General features: G+C 48.2%; 2 protein-coding genes across 6 annotated transcripts in view; both read left to right on the forward strand.

The window, feature by feature from the left end:
- frya (furry homolog a) overlaps positions 1 to 12,578 on the forward strand; it is a 69,212-nt gene extending 56,634 nt beyond the window's left edge. For 4 of the 5 annotated variants that reach the window (XM_079731547.1, XM_079731548.1, XM_079731549.1 and 1 more), the window contains exons 48-60: positions 332 to 496; positions 737 to 811; positions 963 to 1,133; positions 2,650 to 2,862; positions 4,478 to 4,684; positions 5,754 to 5,920; positions 6,843 to 7,053; positions 7,694 to 7,843; positions 8,243 to 8,341; positions 8,670 to 8,753; positions 9,910 to 10,020; positions 10,381 to 10,586; positions 11,082 to 12,578. In XM_079731547.1, the coding sequence (XP_079587673.1) occupies positions 332 to 496; positions 737 to 811; positions 963 to 1,133; positions 2,650 to 2,862; positions 4,478 to 4,684; positions 5,754 to 5,920; positions 6,843 to 7,053; positions 7,694 to 7,843; positions 8,243 to 8,341; positions 8,670 to 8,753; positions 9,910 to 10,020; positions 10,381 to 10,586; positions 11,082 to 11,325 (2,103 nt within the window). In that variant the 3' untranslated portion in view covers positions 11,326 to 12,578. Of the gene's footprint in view, positions 1 to 331; positions 497 to 736; positions 812 to 962; positions 1,134 to 2,649; positions 2,863 to 4,477; positions 5,573 to 5,753; positions 5,921 to 6,842; positions 7,054 to 7,693; positions 7,844 to 8,242; positions 8,342 to 8,669; positions 8,754 to 9,909; positions 10,021 to 10,380; positions 10,587 to 11,081 lie in introns of those variants that run through there. The other variant, XM_079731551.1, reaches the window with a different exon arrangement.
- A 1,593-nt stretch (positions 12,579 to 14,171) lies between these two features.
- Positions 14,172 to 27,032, forward strand: part of pak1 (p21 protein (Cdc42/Rac)-activated kinase 1) — a 35,821-nt gene continuing 22,960 nt past the window's right edge. The window contains exons 1-2 of the mRNA XM_079733323.1: positions 14,172 to 14,284; positions 20,436 to 20,495. The gene's annotated coding sequence lies outside the window, so the exon portion shown is untranslated. The remainder of the gene's footprint in view (positions 14,285 to 20,435; positions 20,496 to 27,032) is intronic.

Consider the following 27,032-nt stretch of genomic DNA (forward strand, 5'->3'; position numbering starts at 1 on the left):
CAGGAGAACAGTTGAGGGACTTGTCTCCAAGAAATACACCACTTTTTTCTCCCTGCCGTTCTTTTTTCTCCCTCTTTTTAAAAGCCCTTCAGCACTGACCAGCACTAGAGAACAGCTTAGCTTAACATCTGCTGGCCTTGACGTTCTGCTCGCTCCTACGATCGGAACCGGAGCTTTAAGGTTTCCACTGAGGCCCCCGGGAGCCAATCGGGAGCCACCATGTGTCCTCCCCGAGGAGAGACAACCGTTCTCCTCCTGACGCCCTCCTCAGTCCTCCTCATCCGCTCCATCCTCTCTCCTCCTTTCTGCCCTCGCTCCTCCCGGCCGGTAGACGCCGGTCATCGGGCGTCGCTGCGACGACCCCCGCGGCTCCCCGGGGTGCGACGGTAAGAGCCGGGCCCTGGCCGTGACCCGGAGCACCTCCTCCACCTCCTCCGGCTCCTCCTCCCAGCCCGTCCTGGTGCCCGTCAGCTGGAAGAGGCCTCAGTCCTCCCAGGTCGGTGGAGTCCTGTGTCTTCATTCGGTCACACTGGGACTGCACGTTGTGTAAAGTTCTCCTTGGATTCCCAAAACACATTGATTTCTCCTCTTCTTTATATGCTGAAAGTGTCTTTAGTTTTAATTTGATCCTGGTTAGGATGTTCTTCACTAGGCTGTTTCTTCTTTTTTAAGTAGAGTTTACTATCTTCCACTCTGGCTGTGTGTATGAAGCGTTTCACTTCTGTCCCTCCTGCAGAAGCGAACTCGGGAGAAGCTGGTGGACGTGTTGTCTTTATGTGGCCAAGAAGTTGGACTCACCAAGAACCCTTCAGTAGGTTCCCCCCAGAGCCTCAAACACCACAGAACCATCAGATCACACACACCGTGGAACCATACTCACTACGACACCGCACCCACCCACAGCACCTCCAGCACCATCACGTCCTGCTGAGCCTGCTGTCTCCTCTGTGTCCCCGTCCCAGGTGATCTTCTCCAGCTGTGGGGAGCTGGACCAGACGGAGCTGCAGCCCAGCCTGGTGTCCTCCTCGGACGGCACCAGAGACCCGGACAACATGGAGGACACCTGCTCCGAGCAGCAGTTCAGGGTGTTCCGGGACTTCGACTTCCTGGACGTGGAGCTGGAGGACGGAGAGGTGATGGGCCTTCTTTTGAGGGACATGTCCCGCTTTGAGTCACGCAGAGCCGAGGTGGAGTGCTGAAGGGAAAAGGGGTTGAAGACGAGATGCGACACACATGGACACGGCAATGGAGAAGAGAAAAAACGCATGGAAGCTTGTGATTCTACTGTTAGTTATATCATCCAAAGCGACTTAAAGTGAGGACAAGAACAATCAAAACTTAGAATAAAATATCATCATTTAAATATCTATATATATATTTTTTTATAAATACGTTTCTAAAAATAACCTTCGACAGAGTGCGGTAATTTTCTGGAGTACTCATAGGATTTAAAACAAGGTGAGGAGAATACATCTATTTCAATTTCTTTTTCATTTATTTGTATTTGTGGAGGTCAGGTACATAAAAGTAGCTGGTGCACAACAAACATGGAGAGGCAATTATCTCCTTTATGCTTCTCTTTTATCTGTTCTGCCGAGACGAGTGGAGATCAAACAACCAGAGAAAAAGGGGTATAAAATTAGACATAATCAGACACAAACACAGAAATGAATGAAAGAGAAGGAATGAGAGCTTTTGATTTCATCTCTCGGTCTCTCTCCTGCGTGTAATTGCCTTTCTTTTCTGTTTTGTCCACGCTACCAGGAGCTCCAGGTAAGTCCTGCTGAATGCTCTGTAGACACACCTGCTCTGTCGTCCTAGCTGCACACAGCTGCCATTTTGTGACGTGTGTGTGTGCGTGTGTGTATGTGTGTTTGTATGTGTGAGTGTGTGTGTGTGCATGTCAAACAGTGAAGTGCAGTTTACACGCTAAGCAGCTATTAGCTAAAAAAAATGTCACTCCTAACTCTAATACTTTGTGTGAATAAAAAAAACACCCTGACCTGATTATTGGTGCATGGGCTCCACCTAGCGGCCAGAGATAGAACTGCATTGAGACTGGCCTGACTCAAGTCATGCCAGTAGTTGTATTCATCAATATGTGGCTACAAACACTACCTTACATGATACAACAGAAGGTATACGCATGAGGAGAGCTAATATATTGTAGTTTGACACCAGGATGACGCCCTGTACTCTGGGGTGTGAAACTGACCAACAGACCACAACCTGGCCTCCATTGCACTGCATTGCACGTGTGTGTGTTTGAGTATGTGCCTGTGTGCATGTGTGTGTGTGTATGGGCGTGTGTGTGCATGGGCGTGTATGCGTGTGTGCATGTGTATGCACTCGGTTGTGTGTTTGTGTGTGAGTATGTGTGCGTGTGTATCATGTGCGTCTTTGTTTGTGCGTGTGAGCACGCGTGTGTCTGTGTGCGCCCGACGCGTGTGTGTGTATGTACGTGCGCGTGTGTGAATGCGCGCATGTGTGTGTGCACGTGTGTGAATGCACGTGTGTGTGTGTGTGTGCGCGTGAGTACACGCGTTGTCTACGAGTAGCCTGCGTGGCATCCATTGCATGTGTGCCCCCCCCCACCATTCCCCCCCACTCCACCCCCCCCTTCACCGTGTCCCCCGGGCTTCCTTACAGGGGGAGAGCGTGGACAACTTCAACTGGGGGGTGCGGAGGCACTCCATGGACAGCCTGGAGCAGGGCGAGACCCCGGCGCTGGAGGAGAGCCTGCTGGCGGCCAGCCTGCCCAGCCTGGAGCTGCTGGCCCGCGGGGACCAGGAGTCTGGAGACTCCTCCTCAGAGGAGGAGGACTCCCTCTCGGCCAGCCAGGGCCTGTCCCACTCTCAGCTGGTGAGTCCCCCCCCCCCCCCCCCCCGATGGCTGCACTCACTACTGGGTCAACTCAGTTGTGTCACGTTTAGCATTGAGACCTAAAAGAAAATTATTGGAACATTTTTACGCCAATTCTTTAATCGTTACATTGGCTCCCTGTATGTCAGAGAATTGATTTTAGAATCAGGTTGCTAACCTATAGATCCCTACATGGTTTAGGGTCAAAATATTTAACTGATATGCTTCCACTACACAAGCCTTCTAGACCACTAAGATCTTCGGAGACCAATCTGTTAATTATCCCCAGAATAGACATGAAACATGGGAAAGCAGGATTTAGTTACTATGCAACAAATAGCTGGAATAAATTCTGCAACCCCCTTGGCCCAACTCTGACCACTTTTAAAACAAGATTGAAGACTTTTATGTTTGCTGTAGCTTTCTGCAAAATCTTAAATACATTGCTTTTTTTACTTTACTTTTCTTTACTATTTTTTTATTTTATTACTCCATGATCTGATACCAGAGAGACTGTTAATACATGACAATGCATTTTAACTTGCACATGTTTTCTTTTACTTATCTATTATTTTATTTTATGACAGGTTTCTATATGAAGCGCTTTGAGACTGCCTCATGTATGAAAAGTGCTATATAAATAACGTTGCCTTGCCTAAACTAGATGCACTTGGTGCATTTCCCACGTCCTCACCACAGTTGACCCCTGGCCATCGTTGATCAGCATGCCTTGCCCCTGAATGATCTTATACCTGAATTCATAAACAGGGTCTTTCAGGGTCACATTCAGGATACATTTAGCAGGCATTTTCACAACCAAAAACAGCGTCCACCATTGACAGACCTTAAACACCAGTCTTCACATGGTTTGGTGGAACAGCCCCACATGAAAACAGCATTTTCTGATGAATTTATTCAGCGTGGCGTGGCTATAACTCAAGAGTCCTTGTAGCCTCAAGGTGTGAGCGAGTGTTTATCTGTACCTGTGATTGAGTGAGACACGGGGGTCCTGAAGGGGATTCTCCCATCAGTAGGGCGTGAAGACGCTGCGTGTCTGAACATCTGTCAGGTCCCATCTCTGATGTTCCTTGTTCCTCAGTTCGTCTCTGACACACTCTGTGTTTACACACAAACACCCGACAGTCCCCCCTTAGTTCGGCGTGTCTCTATTCTGCTTCTTGCAATTGAAACTCAGCATGATTGACTTGTAAATTCGAAGGACTTAAGGCTCCTGGGGGCTGCTCTGATTCTCTCTCTCTCTCTCTCCCTCTCTGTCTCTCTCTCTGTCTCTCTGTCTCTCTCTCTCTCCCTCTCTCTCTCTCTCTCTCTCTCTCTCTCTCTCACTCCCTCTCTGTCTCTCTCTCTGTCTGTCTCTCTGTCGCTCTCTCCCTCTCTCTCTCTCTCTCTGTCTCTCTGTCTCTCTCTGTGTCTCTCTCTCTCTCTCCCTCTCTCTCTCTCCCTCGCTCTCTCTCCCTCTCTCTCTCTCTGTCTCTGTCTGTCTGTCTGTCTGTCTGTCTGTCTCTCTGTCTCTCTGTCTCTCTCGCTCTCTCTCTCTCTCGCTCTCTCTCTCTCTCTCTCTCTCTCTCTCTCTCTCTCTCTCTCTCTCCCTCCACAGACAGTCCACCTCTCTCAGTCGGCCGAGAGTGCCAGCGGTGACTCTCTGAACGCCTCCTTCGACGCGTCTCCCCCTGCTCCCCCTGCTCCTCCTCCTCCTCCTCCTCCTCCCCTGTCCTCGGAGCCCGGGGGCCTCCCTGCTCCTCCTCTGGGCTCCAGGAGGCCCAGCCTGGAGGTGCAGCGGGCCGGGGACCAGCCCAAGCCGCGGGTGAATAAGGGATTCAGGGTGTCTGAGATTCTCAAGGCCACTAACTCCTACACGCTGCGCTCCTCTCTCCTACAGCTCTTCACTAACTCCGCCAAGTAGACACCTTCCCCACACACACACACACACACACACACACACACACACACACCTCACCTCGCTCTCTCCCGCTCTCTTGCGCGCAGTCTTTTACCCACAATGCAACAATGACATGACAGTTAACAAGAACCAGGGGGGGTTGTCAGTTTAATCTTGTGTGTCTTGTTGGAGATATCAAGGGATGATCACACAAACATCAGACACATACACTAACACAATATATATATATATGTATATATATCTCTATATCTCTATGTTCTTTCTGGCGTATGGACTCTGCATGACAGATCCCCTTCCGTCCCTTTAAGAGCTTCTGTCCTCTGCATGCGAATGAGAAACAACACGCTGAAGCTTGCAAAGGTTGGGTCCTTTACGAACGGCTTTGGCCTTCTGGAGCTGGAGAGGGGGCAGAGGTTGCTTGGTTGGGGGTTGAGGGCTGGAGGGTGCTTGTGGGCAGCTTACTGCCTCATGTGATGGTGCAGAGCCGTCTTTTGGTATTGGGTCAAGGGACTTGTAGTCTTTCCTTCTTCCTCCTCTGCACCTTTCCCAGGGCAACGTGTACACCTGCTGCAGGGGCAGGGGGCTCGTGGCATGCAGAGGGGGTCCAGGGGGTGTACACGTTGTCTGTTCCAAAACCACCAGTTTGTGAAAAAGGGTTTTCCCCCCTCTCTCGCCCTTTTCTAGAAGGAATTGATTTGATTGGACAAAAACAAAAAAAAGGACTTTCCGCGCACTAAAATCAAAAAATTTAAACAAAAACAAAGAATACCGCGTGGAGTGTGCCCTAATGTCCCGTCTCAGAGAGGTTAGTCCAACTGCTTTATCCACCATTTTGTATGTTGTACGTTGTTGTGATGTGATTCATGATTGGACTGTAAGAGCAATGTAATCTGTGCATTACTGCATGCAAGCGTTTCCTTGTGTCAGCGGCCGTCGTAGATCGTAAAGCGCTGACGACTTCCTGTCCTTCCAGTCGACGGCGTTGTCGACGGCGGACGAAGACGCCGGCCTCCATGAGGAGCGCTACTCCCTCTCCATCGCCGACATCCCACTGGAGTACCTGGGCGGAGACGTGTTCTCCCTGGACCGGTCCCACCCGGACCACGCCGGAGGGGCGCTGGACCTCCGCGCCATGCCCAGGTACGCTCAGGCCCCCTCGGGGGTCCGACAGGGGGAACGCTCTCTCGCCGAGGGACACACACACTCGTTTGGATCACTGTCAACCTTCAGTATAACAGTATGAGAACATAGGGTTTGGCTGTTTGGGAAAGCCTAAACGCCATTGCTGTGGGTGGAGCTGAAGGCGCTCTCTGCTTTTGAACCCCGTAGTCACAGCCATGTCTTAGCATGTGATGTCACATCCTGTCAAAATGCACACATTGGGGCGCCCCGGTGGTGGCACCGTGTAGAGTGCGTACCATTAAGGCCCGGTCCTTACCGCAGCGACCTGGGTTTGATTCCTGCCCGTGGTCCTTTACTGCCTGTCTCCCCTCTCTCTCGCATACCTTCCCGTCTTACTTACAATAAAAAAGAAAAACCTTCAAAGTCGTTTAAATTTAAAAAAAAAGAAAATGCAACAGGTTTACGAGAGAGCAGTGGCCCGCCGGATCAGTAAACATTGCTGGACTCCTTTTAAACCGAGGCCGTAAACCGCCTCACAAACAGCGGTGAACACTGGGAGCCAACACAGGGCTGTAAGAATAAACTGGAACAACGCAGTGTCAACAGAAAGGCTGCATCTTTGTAACACAGTGAGCTTTATACAAGAACAAACAAAACAAAATGCAAAGAGAGAATAGGATTATGGGATGGGACGACATGAATTTCAACTACTTGTGGCAGGGTAGTGTCGTGGCTATGGCCTCTAAGATGAAAGGTTCTGGGTTTGATCCCCAAAGTCCACAGTCCAGATGTAGTCCTCCTTCAGCAAGATACCCTAACCATTACCTGCTCCTTTTTCTGTATATATTTGTAACCCAACCCAAAACATAATCATATCGTTTGAACAGAGGAAAGCATCATTAGCACCAATTTTTAATAGTCTTGTTGTCCTCCTTCCCAGCCAATCAGAAGAGAGGAGGGACGACACGCTGCGGTCCAGCCGTTCCTCGCCGCCGCCCTCGCCGTTCTTCTCCGCCATCTTGGCGGCGTTCCAGCCGACGGCGTGCGACGACGTGGAGGAGGCGTGGCGGCGGCACCTCAGCCAGCTGGTCGCCGACAGCGACGGCTCCTGCGCCGTCTACACCTTCCACCTGTTCTCCTCGCTCTTCCAGGTACGCCCCCCCCCCCCCCACCCTGCATCTACCCACCACGACTAACTGCTAATTAACGCCAGCCGCCATCTGTTGTTGCCAGGGTAGCGCCAACGAACTCAGAGAGAGTTTCGTAGCTAAGGGAAACCACTGGCTTCTCGGTAGCTTATAATTAATGCACGATGTTGACTACTGTTGAAGTGAGCGGTAGTAATGAGAAATACAGAACACACAGTATATGAGACTGTTTAGAATGGCATGTTATTGCTCAAAACAACCTTGACTTTGATTTGACCTTTATTTGTTTTAATATTATTGTACTGCTCTATTTGTGTTGCAGTGCTACTGTATATGTGTGTTACTGGAGACTTCATGAATCAGTGGGTCTCTTTCAGGTAGATTGTACCATCTATTGGTTCATGCTTGACAATAGATACTTCAACACAAGCAGGACTCATCCCTTGGCCAATTCAGTGTAAGAAAATGAAAGTCACAAGAATTAGGATTTGATTTGTTAATCCTAGATTGATTTGCTGAGCAGTCATCTGCCTTATCGACCACCACATGGAGTTCACTCAAAACCCCTCACACCACCTGGTGCAATTCACAGTCTGTGATTGTCCATGACCCCACCAGTCTTCTCCGTCTACCTCTACCACAGAATATTCAGAACAAGTTCTGCTCCCTCACCTGCGAGGCTGTGACTTACCTTGGCGACGGACTCCGGGGCATCGGAGCAAAATTCTCGCGGTCTTCCCAGATGCTGACCTCGTGCTCGGAATGTCCAACACTTTTCATCGACGCGGACACTGTGAGTATGATGGTCTTAGCTGAGGGTGGTATGTAAGGACGCTGAGTATGATGATCTGAGGGGAGGGTGGTATGTAAGGACACTGAGTATGATGATCTGAGGGGAGGGTGGTATGTTAGGACACTGTGAGTACGATGATCTGAGTGGAGGACGGTATGTTCGGGTAGTTAGGGGAAGGGTGATAAGTGAGGTCTAGGGGGGAGATGAGAGGAGATATGTCAGTTCACTGTCAGAAACATATGATGAGGTGAGGGGAGAGTGGTGAGTTGGAGGAGGTAAGGGAGATGAGTGGAGGTCAGGTAGTTGATAGTAGATAAATGATTTCCTAGCATCACTGCTCCTCCTATCAGAAATGTTTCTGGCAGAGAGAAAACAGATTATTTGAACCTCTTTTTTCAGATCATGTCGTACGGTCTCCTTGAGAAGATGAAGTTCAGCGTGCTGGAGGTCCAGGAGTATCTGGACACCTACAACAACCGACGAGATGCCACCATTTCTGTACGCTCTTTTTTTACCTCTGGGTTAACACTTGCTGCTCTTGTGTGTTTGGGTGGAGACAGGGTGACAGGATCAACCGGGGGCTCGGGGGGTCTGCGAGTCAGTAATAGCTGTTGACATTAAAACACAATCATTTATTTTATGACGTCTGTTTTCATCCTTTCGATTATTTGCATATTCATCTGTGTCATGTGGGAGAAACGATGGCGCAGTTCTCTTGACTAGAATCCTAGAGGCAGAATCCATCAGTTGATCGATTCATGGGTTGCTTGATCGCTTGGCCCTGGGTTGACTGTAATTGCTGCCATGGTGTCTCTCTTCTAAACAGTGGCTGAGCGACTGTAAGACTACATTTCCCAGAGTCACCGAGGGCGTCTCCATTAATCACCAACCAGAGGACGAGAAGGACAAGGTACAGCACAAACCAACACCCTACTAAACACACTACTGCTATAAACAATAATACAGCCTGTTCAGTCAATGGTTAAGAATGAAAGCTAATCCGTACTGCTCTGTAGTAACTCATTCAGTAACTTAATATTTTGCATGTTTTAACAACTCATGAGTGTGTTGTGCGGAAGGCGTGCACTAGATTCAACGCTCTCTCTGTCGATTCCCTCTGTAACCCTGTGTCGTACTTTGTCCTCCCTGCCTTCCTGTCCTCTGTGTGGTTCTGTAGCTCTGTGAGTTCCTCTCTCGCCTACTTCCTCTCCTCTCCTCACATCCCCACCTCTCACGCCTCTCACCTTGAGCTGCTTTGGGTACTCCCTGACCCCCCATGAACACTTCTCTCTGCTTCCCTCTGTCCAGCAGCATGGAAGCTAATTGTTGGACTTTGCTTTTCCTAAAGACTTGCACACGTCAGCCGGTTCTTCATTTTTAATTAAAGTACAGAGAGACACCATCAGAGAGAACATTAGAGAGAACATTAGTCAAAGTGCATCGTGAGCTGGGGGTTTGCTTTCTGCAGGAGCCGGAGCCGTAACGGTGTCAGCTGACACTGTTGTCTCTCGGCTCGGCTGCGCTTGTTGACCACCTAGCGAAGTGAGGTCCTTCGTGTGCGCTCACAACAAAAGGGCTGTTTGACCCGCCTGGCTGTTTACCTTCATGTGCCCCCGAGTCACCAGAGCCTCCGAGTTCATGTTATACACCGACCCACACACACCGAACAGCCAACCCTGTCTTCCACACCCAGTGCACACCAATAAAACAAAAGCTTTTAGTGGCTTGTGTTGCCACGAGTTAAGGCGGTCTTAACTAACACGACAATGCATGCTTTTCATTGATTCTGTCCATTTCCCTCCTTTCTCTCTCTCGTAACACGCATGCTTTTTAGCACATGGAATCATTGGCAGTAAGTTCTGAGTGGCTTCTTCTATTACACTTCATTTTGATGATATCAACAATCAAATCCACAGAAGCAGTACCCCTAGTTCGCCTCTAGAGGGCGGTGTGCAGTAGTGGGTCAGTCGGTCTTGGAGTTGATTAAAGTAGACTAGTAGGACAATTCAGCTGTTCCTCTGCTGTTGTTGTTTATTAGTGTTGGCGTTTGTTTCTCTCCGTCTCAGCAACTAGAGCTCTGTCAACGACTCTACAAACTCCACTTCCAACTCCTGCTGCTGTTTCAGTCGTACTGCAAGCTGATTGGCCAGGTCCACACAATCAGCTGTATCCCTGAGGTAGGACCGCCCCCCCTCCCATCCTCCTAACCAACAGATCTTTAGTGAACATATCGGTTTTATCCTAGGCGTGGTGTACAACGTGCTTTGACAGGTAATACACAGGCAGGAGATTAAGGAGTTTAATTATCAGTACAATGATATTGGTATAATCCTCGGGAAGAAGAGTGTAGCGGTGAGGGTGCTTTGCTCCCAACTGGATGCACAAGGTCCAATCCCCTCGTCCCCTCTACAGTCTACCTGTAGTCTACCGTCATTGATCACCATGCCTATACCTGATCCATGAAGTGGCTTTGGATTAATGCGCCTGATTAGAAGAGATAAAGATGGTAAATAAACCATGAGTCTGATTCCTCTCAGCTGAGCAACATTTCCTCTGAGCTGAACGACCTGGAGAGGGGATTGAGGGGGGCGGCGGCCTCCGTGACCAGCGAGGCCCAGGACCCCCCGGACGGGTACGGCCCCGAGCCCACCTTCAGCTCCTCTGAGGAGGCCGTGCAGAGCGTCCTGGAGGGCCTGACCAACCAGCACTTCCCCTCCGCCCTGCGCACCATCCGGGAGTGCAGGTGAGCTCTCCTCCACGGGGCCTGATAGTCAGCTCAGGAGTGGACGGGTTATAGTCAGCTTATAATCAGTTAAGGGATTGATTATAAGAACCTGTTTATGATCAGTCAATTGATTGACGGGTTATAGCCCGCTTATAATCAGTTAAGGGATTGTTAATAAGAATCTGTTTATGATCACTCTATTGATTGACGGGTTATAGTCTGCTTATAATCAGTTGAGGGATTGATACCTATGAGAACGTTTGTTCTTGTTGTTTGTTGTGATATGGATCCCCCTGGGTCTGAAATAAAGAATTATACATAAAAAAATCGGCCTTAATAAATCAGTATGAAATAATACAAAATTATACATTCAGGAGTGAATCCAAAATAATCAGTTCAACTTTGATGCCTAAAAACCCTTCATGTACAGATCTAAATATCACTTTATAAATGAACCAAACAAAAGTCTGCTTGTGTATAAACTGGAGCGTCGGCTGGCTTGTGTCCGTCCAGGAAAGCGTGGCCGAGCGACATCTTCGGCAGCGCGTCGGAGGACGAGGTGCAGACGCTGCTCAACATGTTTTTCCGGCACCAGGCGCTGGGCCGGCCCGGGACCTTCGCCCTAGTGGGCTCCCTCCGGGACCTCACCCGGGTCTGCGGGGAGCTGACGGAGCTCAACGCCGAGATCCGGGACCTGGTCCGCCGCACCCAGGGCTTCCGCGCCATCGCCGCCTTCCTGCCGGACTCCAACGTATGACCTTTGACCCCCGGGACAGTCCAGGGTTAGGGTCAGGGCTCCGTGAGGTTGACGGAGGACCACCGGACCCACGTCCTGTCAGCTTCTTGCTCCGATGTTTAAACGCTCCCAAAACGTCAGGGTGTCGAGACGCTGTCTTTATCTTTTGGGGGGTGGGATATTGTTGTCGTTATGCATGAGACTAACACCGTCGTCTTCTGTTCGAGATGTGGGGGAAACGTGAGACCCAACACGACGTCGTGGTGTCATCTAATCCGAGGATCGGGCTTCGTCTTCCGACTGGTTTGTCGTGAGGTCAGAGATCGGAAGTGGTTTGGGTCGTCCGAGAGCAGCACTGGTCGGGGTCGTCGGTCCTGAGAGGCTTTACTCGTCACCGAGACGCCGAGGCTTTCATTGCACTAAGAGTAGATGATGTCACAAGATGGCCGCCACTCGCGGGGCCATCAGATGTTAACGTTTTTACATTCTACGACGATGTACCAAAGTTCTAAGTTATTTTCTTTCAACGCCGTTGTTTTTAATTTGTCCAGGGACACGTGCAATGCTTTTAGAAAAAAAGACCTATATTGTGTCATTAAGAAAACAGTTTGTTGTTGTTTCAGGACTCTGCGCTTACATGAGAGTAGTAGGAATAGAGTTGTGATGTAATTTCAAAGTGTGTGTGTGTGTGTGTGTGTGTGTGTGTGTGAGAGCGTGTACGTGTGTGCGTGTGGGTCTCCAATGCTGATCACAGAACAATGTACATACTGTATCTCACAGCGTTGACATGCTGCATCGTCTACTGTAACTGTGTCTCACCAACTGATTCCTTCTACTTCATCCATAGAATAATGTTACCATGATATTGATGACATCATCACACAAAACTGCTCCTTTCTGCTTGGTGGTTGCCAGCACATATTATGAAAGGATTTTTAAACATAAATTGCATTAATGTACCTGCTTTCCCCTTCCAGAGCTAGTTTTATAGAAGAGTGTAGTTCCATCTGGGAAATAACATGCCAAGCGTGAAGAATTGTATGTACTATAAGATGGCAATAGTAATATTTATAAACGTACATTTAAACTATTTTGACTGAAACTAAATGTACATATTGCGATGAGGGTTGGCTCAGGCTTTCAAGAAGATTGTATTTTTATGAGTTTATTTGCTTAGTGAAGGACACCGTGTTTGTACAGCTTTGATATGGATTATCGCCCCGGCTTTTCATCATGTAAATACTGTACTTCTGCCTCTACTGCGATGTGTTGTGTTCTCTACACCTCTGTAACAATAAAGAGTAAAGACTAGATTTGTTAACTGGTTTCTATACTCTTTCTTTTCAGGAAAGAAAAAAAAATATTTTTCACACACCCACCCTTAATTCTAGAATGATCCACCATTTACCATATGAAATATAAGTAGGCCTGAACACTATGCATATATTTCTTAAATTATCTTCTCCTGACCCAACATAAAACCATGGGGCGGGTTTTCCCATCGCGCTAACGTTTCAAAGTCATTCAGTGTTGTATCTAAAAGCGTCTGCAAACAAAGGGTCTGAAATCGGAGTCCTGGTTTACTTTAGCTTCGGTCTCCTAGTAATGTGAGCCGTTGCTACTGTTTCAGTGTAAACAGATAGGCCTCCATCATACCCCTCTTTGTGTGTGAAATGTCAACGTTGGCCATTCCCTGATTGTTTAAAGGCTAATCTTTAAGCCTTTTACCGTATTCAAGGTCACACTACAGGCCACAGCCATTTATTTTGACCACACACACAAAGTAAATCAAGATTCCCCTAAATAACTTACATATGAAGTCCCTTAATTGAACCAGAAGCCATGGGGGAAAATGTCATTAAAGTGAAACATAGGTAATCATAGGTAATAATAACATTAATAATAAATACTATTTAAAACGACATGCTTGCATTCATATGGACGCAAAGACTAAATGTAAACTTTGAGAAGGTTCATGAAATTACCTCAGGGTATACAAATTATCGACTCGAGGAAATGGGGCCCAGAGTTTGAACCGATTGTAATGTACTTCTCCATTCACCAGCGTGTCCACTAGAGGGAACTGTTTTACAATTTCTTCATCACATCAATTAATTATAGTTATGGATAAATTGTACACAGTACGCTATGTATCAAAAATTCTGTCCCTAATATCGATACAATGGTTTGTGATTAATGTTAGAACTAGTTGGCTACTGAAAAGCAAATAAAAATAATAATATACAGGCCTATATGTTGTTTTTCAATATCCATTACTCACCCTGAGATGAAAATATACTCTACTTATCCATCATCATATTTATACCTATCCTCATGTAATTCTATTCAATTTGAGTTTGCTGTATCTACTACTTTTACAGATTGAAGTAGTAATCTTTGGGTATTATGTCCATATGACATAAATTATAGTGTATGCTTTATTGCAAGCCTAGAGGCAAACATATAATGGGCAAGGTGAACAGCAGGCCTAGACCACAACCCCTTTTTTAATTGTCCTTAAAAAAATAAAGACAATGATTGCATCTAAATCAAATTAGCCTCGGGTAATGAACTACCGTCTTGTTTCGAAACTGAGCTAGACGGTGAAAGAAGAGAGTCATCGAACCCGCGTAGTAGATGATTTCCCCCGTGTCTTTGAGGCGCACCCCACGGCTCCAGTGGGAATCCAGTGTTCCTATTGAGACCCTGTCCCCTCTTTGACGGACAGCCTCGTCGTCCAATGAAAACATGAAAGGGCTAAATAGCCACCAATGCGGGGCTGGTGTGGGTGCACGGGGCGGTCGTTCTGTGCAGCAGCTCTATGGACCTAACAATAGACTGGGATAGGCAAGTTTGCCATAAAGAAAAAAACGGTGGGGTGTAGACCACAGTAGAGTTGCCTGAATGCGTGCGGTCGTGCGTGGCTGTGAGTCTGGAATAATTGTCCAGGGTGGAATTTCCTGATCGAAATAGACAACTGGTGAGTTAGCCCCCCTGTGTTATTTTTAACGCGTTTGCCGTTTTTAATTCAGTCGCGAAGCGGTGCATTTTAATGTCATGTGTTCCTGCTAAAAGCCGTGATGTGTGGGATAATGATCGTGGGGCTGCTCGGCGTACATTGAAGACACCGGTGCTCCGGTGAACGCACCGGTAGACCGGAGCAGGGCAGCGAAATGAGCCGAGGAGGTCGTACGGCATGAGGGGGATCAGATTATTCCGTGTCAACGGGCTGGCTGCTCGTTTTGCAGCAGCATTAGGTCAGCCAGGCCCCGGTAGGTAGAGCCTAGTTTTGGACCCTTGTGCGGGGACGACCCGCTTCGGGTATGATGACTCCGGGGCCGGGTTACCCTTAGAGTTTACAACGTGGTGACGGGAACCTGAGAGGATAGAGTTCCCAGCGGATAGACACACAGGAGAGAGGACAGGTCGACGGGATATAGGAGATCAGCTCGGAAGAATGAATGAATGAATTATAGTTGAGTCAATTGATAACTTGGGCTTCAGTTGATAAGATAGACCGAAGGAACTCACGGTGACACCATGACGTAAGCCTTCTCGTATCTAACGTAACGTTGGCGTGATTCATCCACTTTATGTCTTGCTTAGGTCCACCTGAGTCTGTGCTGCCCGGTCTATGTTGGGTTCAAGCGTCCGTAGGACAGTTCCTAATATTTCAGCCCCAAATTGATATTTAGTATTGGGGATTTGTTTTATTTTGTCTTGGAAAGCTTCTTTTTTTGATTTAGGTTTTTATTCAAGGTTTTTAGAAATGGGACTTATTATTATAGCCTGTTGGTCTCATGGGCCTCTAACCTTAATCTGGGACCTCACATTTCAGAGCAGTGGAATTCCACATTGGTTTGTACCAACACACTTCATGCCTCTCTGCCTCTGACCCCTTTGTGTTTGGCTTATCTACCCCGCTCCCCTTTTCACTCTGTCATCCCAAGTCTGTCGGCAGTCCATTCATCACCTCACCGCGCCTGCCCTTTGCTCCCTGGGACCGGACACGAACTATAACCCGTCCGGCTGCAGTAAACCTGTAATTACATGACGCAGATTAAATAGATGTCCACTACAGGAAACATATACTCATCCTCCAGTTCCTGTGGTCCACTCTTGGCTGCACTCTTTTTGAGTTTGAACCTCTTTCTAAAGGAGGCGTTCCCAGTGTGATGGCAGTTTATTTTTAAATGGGCCCACATCATTGCCCAAGCTGTTAAAATGATTTTGACCCGGCTGCCCCTGTTCCATGCCAAACATGAATTTATAGAAGGGCTTCTGTTGAACGGGGCGGGCCGTGGGTCTGGACATCGAGTCTGAGGCCAGCCAAGAGCCCTCGCTCCTCGTGGCCCCGGGAAGGTTGTCTGGCGGTTGCCATGGTCACCCCAGACCCAGAGATTAGGGGAGCTGTTTTATGGTCTGTACGACAACAATCATCTGTCACTTTGACTCAGGGCTGGGGGGGGGGGGGGGGGGGGGTAGTGTGTGTGTGTGTGTGTGTGTGTGTGTGTGTGTGTGTCTGTCTGTGTCTACAGAGTAGTGGGACAGTGTTTAGAAGGAGACCCAGCCAACGCCATAGCTTGGCTCTGGTGCCTTTAGCCACCGCAGTCAGGGAAGATTAACCTAGGATAAAGAGGTGTGTGTGAGAGAGAGGGAGGGTATGTGTTTGTGTGTGTGTGAGTATGAAAGAGAAGTGGTGTGTGTGTGGCTGTGTGTGTGTGTGTGTGTGTGTGTGTGTGTGTGTGTGTGTGTGTGTGTGTGTGTGTGTGTGTGTGTGTGTGTGTGTGTGTGTGTGATGATTTCCAACAGGTCTAAATTTGACCTGTTGCAATGCATGACCAGCTAGGAACTAGACACACACACTCACGCTCACACTCACGCTCACACAGACACACATAGAAAAACACCAGACCCAAACTGACAGTCCCACACTCACACACACACGCTCACTCTCACACTCTCTCTCTCTCCACCGGCCGTGCACACGTATGGCCGTGCTGGACGGACTAGCGCCGTGCCAGGAGCTGAATAAATGGACACACTGTCTGAAGGGAGGTTAGCACGGTTAGCCTGGCGTCTAGTTGCTCTCCTGCTCCACCAACACCACCCCCCCGCCGCGACGCTCCACCCCACCCGGGCCGAGGTGGAGGGGAACACCTCGACCGAGGCCGTTGGTGTCTGACGGAGAGTCTTCATCCCAGTTTATAGATGGATTCAACCAGAGAAATTGAGACGGCAACGTTTTGTGTGATGCTATCATGTTATGTAATAACTGTGTAGTTAATGTGTGTGTTGCGTTGTGTTTGGGATTGTATTTTTTGTCGATGTGTGGTTCACTAACTTTGAGCCACATTAAACCCCTTGTTCCCCTGGTGTGTTTCCGTCTCCAAGCCTCTAAAGCCTCCCATCTCCCAGGTTGTGAGGTCACAAATCAATTATTAAACCACAATACCTGAAGTATTTATGGGAAATTTTTTCGAACAGTTGCACACAATCTTTATTGACATTCAGCAGATGGGAATCTGATATCACCTGTCCTGAACTGGATTGCTACATCTTTTATTCCCTTTCGATTTTCTGCATTTTATGGTCCTTTTATTCGATAATGAAAACTAAATGGAACTGAAATGAAATTCAAGGGCACAATATCTCAGCATTTAAAAGCATGACAGCTGTGTGTGTGCGTGTGTGTGTGTGTGTGCGTGTGCGTGTGTGTGTGTGTGTGTGTGTGACCATATGTGAGGGAACCGCCCACACATTGGGGCCAGCCACACCCCCTAGACACACACACTCCGTCGGGCTCTCGGCCTCCATATCTCTAAGAATGCAGGGAGAGGAATGGTGACGCGCGGTTAGACAGAGATGTATGAACGCTTTAAATAGGAGTGAGGAAAACGGATTTAGAAAGCAGATCCAGGGCTTTTCTAACTACCTGCCTCTGGCACAGTCCAACACAGTCCCTCTATTGTTGTGTGAGAGCATTCCTTGGTGTGTTTGTGTGTGCCGTCCTGCGTGTGTCTATGCAGAGACCGTACAACACTGAGGAAAGGTGACTGAGTCCATCTCCCTCCCTCCTCCTTCCCCACTGGGATGAATACTAAAAACGGCCTCCTCTTTTTTTTCACCACCCACTTTTCCTCTTCCTCATCCTCCTCTTGTATTCCCTTCAATCCTCCTCCTCCTCTCATACTCCTGGTGCACTCTTATCAAACCTCCTCATCCTCTCCTCCTCTTCCTCCTCTCCCTCTCGCTCTGCTAAGGGGACAGTCGGCTGTGGTCGGTGATCGTGACTCACCAGAACCACTGAAGCAACTGTAATGCAATTAGCTATAAATACATTCATCCTCCTTTCTCTCTATTTTCCATTTCCTTCCTTCGCTGCTGTCACCTTCCAGGACCTAGCTTTTAGCAAAGTCTGGTCATCGATCAAACGTCTCTGTTTATCTCGAGCTAGCGTTTTTATTTTGGCACTCTAAAGGTTATACGACTCTCTCAATCTGGTGATGGAGCCTTCCTTCCTCTCATTGGCTCATCTCTCTCTTCCTGTCTTCCTGTGTCCGTCTGTCTTCCAGAAAGTCATGATGCTGAAAGATTGTTTACTCGCACACTTTAATTTGGCTGATCAGATTTAAGGTCATACTCTTTACTTATTAACTTACGATGATTTAAATGGCAACTAACATAATCAGGGTATTTAACCAACGGACGTTAGGTCATCCCGGTCGCATTGCTCCGACCGGTCGCATCGCTCCGACACTTCACAATTTCTCTTATTCGGTTAACTTTAGTGTGCATTTAAACGTGGTGGTGGGGTCGCTTCTCCAGAACGACGAAGGGACCACTTCATTCATTATGAGTTTTTTTTTAAACTTTACACACACTTCCTCTCTGTCTCTCTGTCTCTGTCTCTGTCTCTCACTCTCACTTTCACTCTCTCTCTGTCTATCTATTGTGGTCTCGCTGTCTCCCTCTCCCTCTGTGATGTTGACAGCGTGTGACAAGGTGTCTGTATCCGCCGTCCCCAGTCTCACACCCCATAGCTTTATTAGTTATTTTTATCCTTTTTTCAAGTTGAATTGGGAGCTTTATTGCCATATCATTATTTTTGCATTATCATCACATCACGTTTCATATCTCTCTTTCTTGTTCTCTCCCACTCTCTCAGACTCTCTAAGGAGCCATCCTCTTCCCTCCCCCCCTCCCTGAGGAGATGTCTAGTGTGTTCTCACCTCAGTATTAACAAGATGACAGGCCAGAGACAGCCCCCTTAACCTCCCCCATCCCCAGACCCAACCGATTTTGGTGTTCTCTTAAAACCAGATCAGTCAAGCGTCTCTCTCTCTCTCTCTCTCTCTCTCTCTCTCTCTCTCTCTCTCCTCCCCCAGCTCCCCACCCACACAAACATGTTACAACCCCCTTGCCTCGACACGATAGCTCTTACTTTCATTGTCTTTATGTTCTCCAATATAATGTACATCTGTCCATCATTCTGTCTTCATGCCGTTCTCCCTGCCACTCCTGTCTGAGCGTTCCCTGGTGGTTCATTTAAGATGTGTCTCGCTATCATCTTCCCCCTTCTGCTCTGATTCCTTCCTACCTGCCCATTAGACACAGTCGTCTCATAAATATGTATAAGAAATAAATTGCTTTATTTTTGCTCTTTGCATCTTTTTAGATTCATATTTTAGGAAGGAGAAGTCAGTGGGGTGGAGAGGCAGTACTGTACAATGTGGCTCCCCTGCCCTGCCCTCCCCTAGCCCTGGGAGCTGCCAGATCCCATCAGTCTCCTACTGTGTGTACCTGAGCAGTTTATAGAAGGCAGAACTTGGATGTACATCAAGGCTTGGCTACTTTTAAACAAATGAATCATCCCTAAGCAAATACTCTTCACTTTGTATTTATTCCATTCTATTCCACCCCACTTAAGTTCAAATCATATTCATGCGACGCATTCCCCATGAGCTCAAGGGCCATTTGGTCACCAAGACAGAAGGGTTCTGTGTGGTTGGGCAGAATTACATTATGTTGGCAGTAGACACCTCCGAACAGAACCTCTGTCCGGGACGGTTCATCTGAGGTCACTGTAACCTGTAAGACTGCCAATAGCTGTGTGTGTGTGTGTGTGTGTGTGTGTGTGTGTGTGTGTGTGTGTGTGTGTGTGTGTGTGTGTGTGTGCGTGTGCGTGTGCGTGTGTGTGTATGAGAGAGAATGTAGCTTAGTAAGTTGATTAAGAGGTAGATCCAGTTTGTTAGCACAGAGTACTTCAGTAGCACACACACACACTCACGACGGCGTTCGCCTGAGGTAATCAGGGATCAGTGACAGCACCTCCATCAGTGTTTGATTGATGGGGGCGTCAGACGTCTATTCTGTACGTCCACCTCACAGTAGTTAGACGGTTTCAGATAGGTGTAGCTGTTAGGTTGGAGGTTACGTTTAGGTGTGGATGCGTGGGATGTATATTTCGCTTCCTGTTAATGTGTTGGGCTACAGTGTCTGTCTGTCTGTCTGTGTTTGCCTGATGACCTCAGACAACTGCTGCTCTGCCCCTTGTCAGCAGGCAGATTGTGACTCTGTGTTTGTGTGGGATTGCATGTGGCCTTCATCTGCTGAGAGAGACCGAGAGAGAGAGACCAAAGAAGGAGAAGAATTAGCAGTGCTTCTGGTTCGGAAGTGATGCGTAATAATGATGGGGAGAGAGAGAGGGAGGGAGAGGTGAAGCAGATAGAAAGAGTTCATGGTGAAGGTGTGAATATGTTGATGTGAATGCGAGAGACATGTTGGAGTGGGCGTGTCGGAATCGAAAAATAGAACGAGCGAAACGGACCGTACTTGCAGAGCAGTTTGGTTCTTTCCTGCAATGTCATTCTTTTTACGATACGATTTTGTGGTGTTTAGATAATGACAATAATAAGATAATTATTCAATAATTAAAGTCATTCAATAATATTTGTTAATTGTAAATAGTTTTTGAGTCCACAGACAACCATCGTGTTGGGTAGGCTACAGTCGAGAGCTATTTGGTGAACCTATTGACCTGTACTGGATGGAACTGAAAATGGATTTGAAGAAGTGGCAAAGCCGGTCTAATTCTATTTTTCCTCTCTCCTTCTCTCGCTCTCTTACAGCCTGTGTCGGTTTCATCTCGTCTTCCCCTGAGGAGAGCCAGTCCAACGGCACATCTCAAGGTAGGACCCGCCTCTCCAGCCCACTGCAGTCCTCCGCTTTGGACCTCGTTCTAGAGCTCTGTGTGTGGGACTGCCATGCCTTGCTCATGGGTACTATGGTGGGGATGGCTCATGGCATGGTGGGCTGTAGGACGCAGCACAGCCACCGAATAGTAGGCTTCTTTAAACGTTTTTACGACGGGCCAGAGTCAATGTGCGGGACTGTCTCAGGTTATGCAAGCCTGTGGTTAAAGACTTCTGCCCGTCTGTCTCCGTGGCGCCCCGCGTGTTTTGCAGCAGACTGCATTATTTATGGGGTTGCCATGGCGATTGCATCGGAGGGTGGGTCGTGTGTGGGGGTGGAGTTTGACAGCTGTGGAAGTGGGCCGTATGTGTGTGAGTTACCTGAACGACCGGTGAAGTAGTTCTAGGGGCAGGTGTGTGTGCGTGCGTGTGCGTGTGTGTGTGTGTGTGTGTGTGTGTGTGTGTGTGTGTGTGTGTGTGTAAAGGAGGGCAGAAAGAGGGCTGCAGGTGTGTAACAGTAATTAGGGAGAGTCCATGTGTGTGTGTGTGTGTGCATGTGTGTGTGTTTTGTGTGGTAAAGACAGACGTGTATTCTACTGTACCGACTGTTACTTTAATTGATGATCCTCTTAGTTATTTTGTCTCTGTCATTCTTTCTTTCTTTCTCTCTTTCTTTTGTGCTTTCCTAATTGATTCCCTCTCCCTCTGATTCTCTCTCCTCTGACAGCTGTTTTTGTTTGATGGTTCATTCATCAACTGTGTCCCCCTGCTAGGGTTTCTCTTCCTCCAACTACCCCTCACAGAGAGAGAGACACAGGGAGCGAGATGGAGGGGGAGACTGAGGCAGAGGGAGAGGCAAATGGAAAGAGAGAGACTAAGGAAGAGAGGGATAATCTCCTCACTAAAAGTGAGGCATGAAGAGAGAGAGGTGGTAGAGAAGGAAATACACAGAGAGACAGATGGACAGTTAGACAGACCGACAGAAAGGGATAGCGACTCGGGCACAGAAAGATGGAGACAGAGAGACACAGACAGAGTGAGAGAGACATAAAGACGGATGGAGAGAGTGAGCATAAGAATGCAGCCATTCTTTTTATCTCTCTTTTGAATGGAAAAAAAAGAATGACTCTCAAGGACACGATGTCACGTCAGGGAGAGAGGGGTGTGTGTGTGTGTGTGTGTGTGTGTAGTGGGGTAAAGTACAAAATCAAATGAAAGTACTTGGGAGGAGTGAGGAAGTGTGTGCATGGATTACATTCCATTTGTGCTAGATGGCCTCCTGAAGGACAGCCAGGCGTCTCCTCCCTCTCTGGAGGAGCAGCAAAGCCAGGCGTCTCCTCCCTCTCTGGAGGAGCAGGAGGCCCACGCTGCCCCCCCCCCCCCCCCCCCCCCCCCCCCTCTGAAGGAGCAGGAGAGCCTCACTGGTCAGAGAGAAAGGAGGAGGAGGGAGTGCTAGAGGGTTGAGGAGAGATAGGGGAGACGAGAGGGATATAGAGAGATGAGGAGAGAGAGGGCTATAGAGAGATGAGGAGAGGGAGGGCTATAGAGAGATGAGGAGAAGAGAGGTCTATAGAGAGATGAGGAGAAGAGAGGAGAGGAGAGGTCTATAGAGAGATGAGAGAGGGAGGGCTATAGAGAGATGAGAGAGAGGAGAGGAGAGGGAGGGCTATAGAGAGATGAGAGAGAGAGGAGAGGAGAGAGAGGGCTATAGAGAGATGAGGACAGAGATGAGGAGAGGGAGGGCTATAGAGAGATGAGGACAGAGATGAGGAGAGGGAGGGCTATAGAGAGATGAGGACAGAGATGAGGAGAGGGAGGGCTATAGAGAGATGAGGACAGAGATGAGGAGAGGGAGGGCTATAGAGAGATGAGGAGAAGATAGGAGAGGGAGGGCTATAGAGAGATGAGGGAGATGGGAGAAGAGAGGTCTATAGAGAGATGAGGAGAAGAGAGGTCTATAGAGAGATGAGGAGAGAGAGAGAAAGAGAGGAGAAGAGAGGGCTATAGAGAGATGAGGAGAGGGAGAGGAGAGGAGAGGTCTATAGAGAGATAAGAAGAGAGGGCTATAGAGAAAGGAGAGAGAGGAGAGGAGAGGGCTATACAGAGAGAAGGAGAAGGGAGGGCTAGAGAGAGGGGAGAAGAGAGGGCTATAGAGAGATGAGAGAGCTAGAGAAAGAGGTTTGAGGGCCAGGGAGAGCGGGCGAGTGAGCATGACAGCTAGAGAGAGAGATGGGTTTCCATAAGACAATGCATTCCATTGGTTTATGGCTGCTCCTAGGTTGTGTATGTTGTTGGTGCGGTGGGGCCTCTGTGCGAGTGGGGTTGTGCTTCAGCCCAAGGGCAGATTTCAGATTGTGTTTCATTCCAGTGAACCATTCCATGTTACGTGGAGTTCAGGATTTTCTGCACGACCAAGGAGGAATGCAGCCAATAGATGCCCACCTGTCCACGCTAACCTGTTAGCTTACCTTCTCATGTTCACACACTCAAGCTGTTTGTTTGAACAGCGTATTGGATCAGTCACACGTTTATGTCAGCAAACGTTCTGGGATGATTATTTTGACTGTGCGTCGACTCCTGAATCTCGGGTTACTTTCAAACCAGTGGTTGTAAGGGCGAGTAGGTAAGTAACATTTTTAACTATAAGTGGGGTTGAAGGGAGAGGATTGTGATGGAGTAAAGAGAACAGAGGAGTGAAGGATGATGGGGAAGAGCTGCATGATGGGAGACACATCAACACGGACCAAGAGGTCTGCCATGTAGGGAAGAGGAGCCGAGGGCTGAGGAGAGATGACAGGGAGAGGACAGAAGAAGAAGAGAGCAATGAGGTGAGAGGAGGGATGAGGAGGGTAGGAAGTGAGGAAAGTGGATGCTGTGGAGGCTGGAGAGGGAGAGATGTGGGGAGAAGGGGGGGGGGGGGGTGTGAGAGAGTGCAGGAGGAAGAGAGAGAGAGAGGGGGGAAGAGAGGGAAGAGAGATACGGCAGTAAAAAAGGAGAATCATTGCCACGTCTCAGCAGAGGGAAGATTTAGGTGAATTCCAGTGATGTTACCTCTCAGTACCCAGGAGACCACACACACACACACACACACACACACACACACACACACACACACACACACACACACACACACACACACACACACACACACACACACACACACACACACACACACACACACACACACACACACACACTATAATGTGTGTAATATCCCCTCCCTGCGTGATCCCTCTAGGCTGCATCATTTAAATGCCAATAGGCTGATGTGTGTGTGTGTGTGTGTGTGTGTGTGTGTGTGTGTGTGTGTGTGTGTGTGTGGTCGGCCTGCCTGCCTCTTTATGTGTCTTCCTGGTAACCGAAAATAAATGTGCTCATTTACACTCCCTCTTATGTGTGAGTTTTCTTTTTACAGTAATTTTGTCTCAATTTAGTTTTTACTCCACATAGTGTGTGTGTGTGTGTGTGTCTCCAGTCTTATTTGGTGTAAGATGCCGCATAGAAGACACTGTAGCCGTGGTTCCTACCACACGCCACAGGGGGTCTGGCTGTGCCGTCACCAGGACAGGTAATTTACTGCAGAGAGGGAAGGCACGGCAGGTGTTCAGGCCTACCCGTCAGAGCTGTCTCCTGAGCGTGTGTGGTGATGGCTGGTTCATCCTACGTGCCCTGATTCGTGAATGCACCACAGGGGTGCAGCCCCAGGCTGAGGTAGAGCATAAGAAGGTTCCTTATTGAGTGAAATGACCCGGAAGTATCTAAGTGTCAGCCATGATAAGAGCTGTTACCTTTCTCTAAATGCTTCAATGCTTCCTTTCTTATCTCCTCTAGCATAGGGTACACTGGACCGACTTTAAGAAAGGAAAGGAGATAATGCGGTCCCACAATTCCTTGCAGCAGCAACATTTGAAGCAATGCAGCATTCGGCCGTTCACGAAAGCCATCGAATCAACATGTGTCCAATAATTATGAACATACAATCATACTTTTTGGGATTCATTTTTATACTAGTGGCCAGAAGGCTGAGAGTGAGCCATCATTCTCAACGTGTCTTTTCATCTCACTTTTTGTCTTAGTTTTTCTACTTTACCTTTTTCCTCAGCTTTTTGTCAACACTATTTCAGTTTATATCACAGCTAGTGTATCCTTCTATCTCTCTCTCCTCCATTGATTGTTTTTTTGTTACTCCAAGACACTTTCCTCTTCCCCTCCCTCCCTCCGTTCTCCTCTGTACTCTAGCTCTGTTCCTCTCCTTTCCATTTCATCCCCACAGCTGCTTCTGCTGCTTCCTGTAAAACCAATCTAGTCGGGCTCCGACAGCCAATCAATCACAGCAGCTGAGTCAACCCTGACCTATAGGGGTGGGTGATTCACAGTTTACCGTGATGTCACTCGGGCTTTAGTACTAGGAGCAGGGCAGCACTATCTCTAAGCGTTTCCTTCTGATAAACTTGTAAACTTGTGTGTGTGTGTTTGTGTGTGTGTGTGTGTGTGTGTGTGTGTGTGTGTGAGTTTGTGTGTGTGTGCCGGCGTTTCCTCAAGGGTGTATCACTTTTATTTCCCCTGATGAGTAACTCTAATTCCCTTTTGTCTCTTTGTGTGTGCGTGTGTGTGTGTGTGTGTGTGTGTGTGTGTGTGCCTGATCGTGGTTTTATGCCCTCCCTTACATTATCCATCTGGATCTCTCAGCTCTTCCTGTTGCCCTCAACATCTCCGTGCATCACTGCAGAGACGGAAATGATAGGGCAGGAAGTGTACGTGTGTTTGTGTACATGTAATGGGTGTGTGTTGGCTTTGACTTTGTCCATGCGGTGTGTGTGTGTGTGTGTGTTTCTGAGACATTCAACATGGAGTCTCTCAGCTGGAGGTCTCTGTAATCCTCTTTTCATGTCCTTGATTGTCAATTGATTAGGTGTGCATTGTGTGTATGTGTGTGTAGTCATCACAGGAAAAGGTTTCAGTATACTAGGTGACATGTTCCTATTAATTCAGTAGTAGGGTGTATATTAACACATGTGATAGTGTGTGTGTGTGTTTGTGTGTGTGTGTGTGTGTGCATCTGTGGTTGTGTGCGGGAGTAGTCACAGCATAAAGCATTTAAGTCGAACAGCGTTGCTCCTATCTTTGGCTCGTGAGCCATGTGTTCCCCCATGCGCTGTCAAAGTCCATTACTGATGACATCACACCACACCCTGAGAGAGAGAGAGAGAGAGAGAGAGAGAGAGAGAGAGATCAACACGAAGCAAGACATTGTTTAAATAATCTCATGGGGGGGCGTACCAAATTGATTATGTATGTTATTTTAAGGAACGTACATTCCCTGAACACACACACACACACACACACACACACACACACACACACACACACACACACACACACACACACACACACACACACACACACACACACACACACACACACACACACACACACTTCAACCTCGGCTAACCCCTTGGGGCTAGGCAGATGGCTGGATGGACGATGCCCGCCTGTGTGTGTGTGTGTCATTAGTTCCTACTCAGCTTGCGTTTGTCATCTTTATGTTTCTCACGTGCATGAGCACACGAGTGTTCCCGGTTCTGCCGCCCTTTCCCCCACTGTCATGCGTGATCAATGACACGCTTGAATGCTTAATCGTTGTGCTTGAGACTGATGGCTTGCTAATAGCATACATGTTTTTTGCTTTATTTACATTCTAGTGGCTGAGTGGAGGATTTCAATTACAATGTCACTCAGTGGACAGTTCTACAACCGCTGATGTATTTGCTATTAACACAGCACATCTAGCCGCTCTTATATAAGAGGTAAGCCTTATTAATATATATTGGATATAATAGCCGTATTTTCTTTTAGAAACTCACTGCGGTTTCCCCATCGAGATGAACAAGTCCCCCACATCCACGCTAGGAATGGGTTGTATCGTGCTAATTTTAACGAATACATGCAAGATGTAAAATATAACTCTTGTTACATGGATTCAACCGGACAGGCCACTGAGTGGGTGTGCGCTAACAAAAATGTGTGTTTTAGGTCTGGAGCATCATTCTTCTGTCTCTCCCTGTTTTCCCTCTTTGTCTGAGTTGTATTTTCGTTTTGCTCCCCCTTCATCCTCCCCACTCCATTAGGGCGTGGCCTGCCCTTCTTTCATGCTGAATTAACAATCAGCCCCCCCTCCCTCCCTCCCCCTCCTGCCCCCCCTCCCTCCCTCTGCATCATCCCTCCATCCCACCCTACAGCAGGTGCGTTTCCCTCTCGCTCTCTCACTCCCGTTCTACCTCTCTGTCTCTCTGCCTCTCTCCCTCTCTCTCCCCCCTCTCTCCCTGGCTCGCCCTCGCCTCTCTCTCTTTACAGCTGTCATTACTGTTATGTTTGGCCCTGCCGGCCACTTTATCACCATCTGTCTCTGTCTCTCTTTTCTCTGACTCTCTCATTCAGACTGTCTAGGAAATAGGAGAGAGTGTGTGTCTGTGTGCGTGTGTGTGCACTTTAGTGGGGGGGGGGGGTGCTTTTATTGAAATTGCAAAGAATGCA

Source organism: Pollachius pollachius (assembly GCF_949987615.1).
Source record: "Pollachius pollachius genome assembly, chromosome: 3".
In the NCBI taxonomy this organism is placed as follows: domain Eukaryota; kingdom Metazoa; phylum Chordata; class Actinopteri; order Gadiformes; family Gadidae; genus Pollachius; species Pollachius pollachius.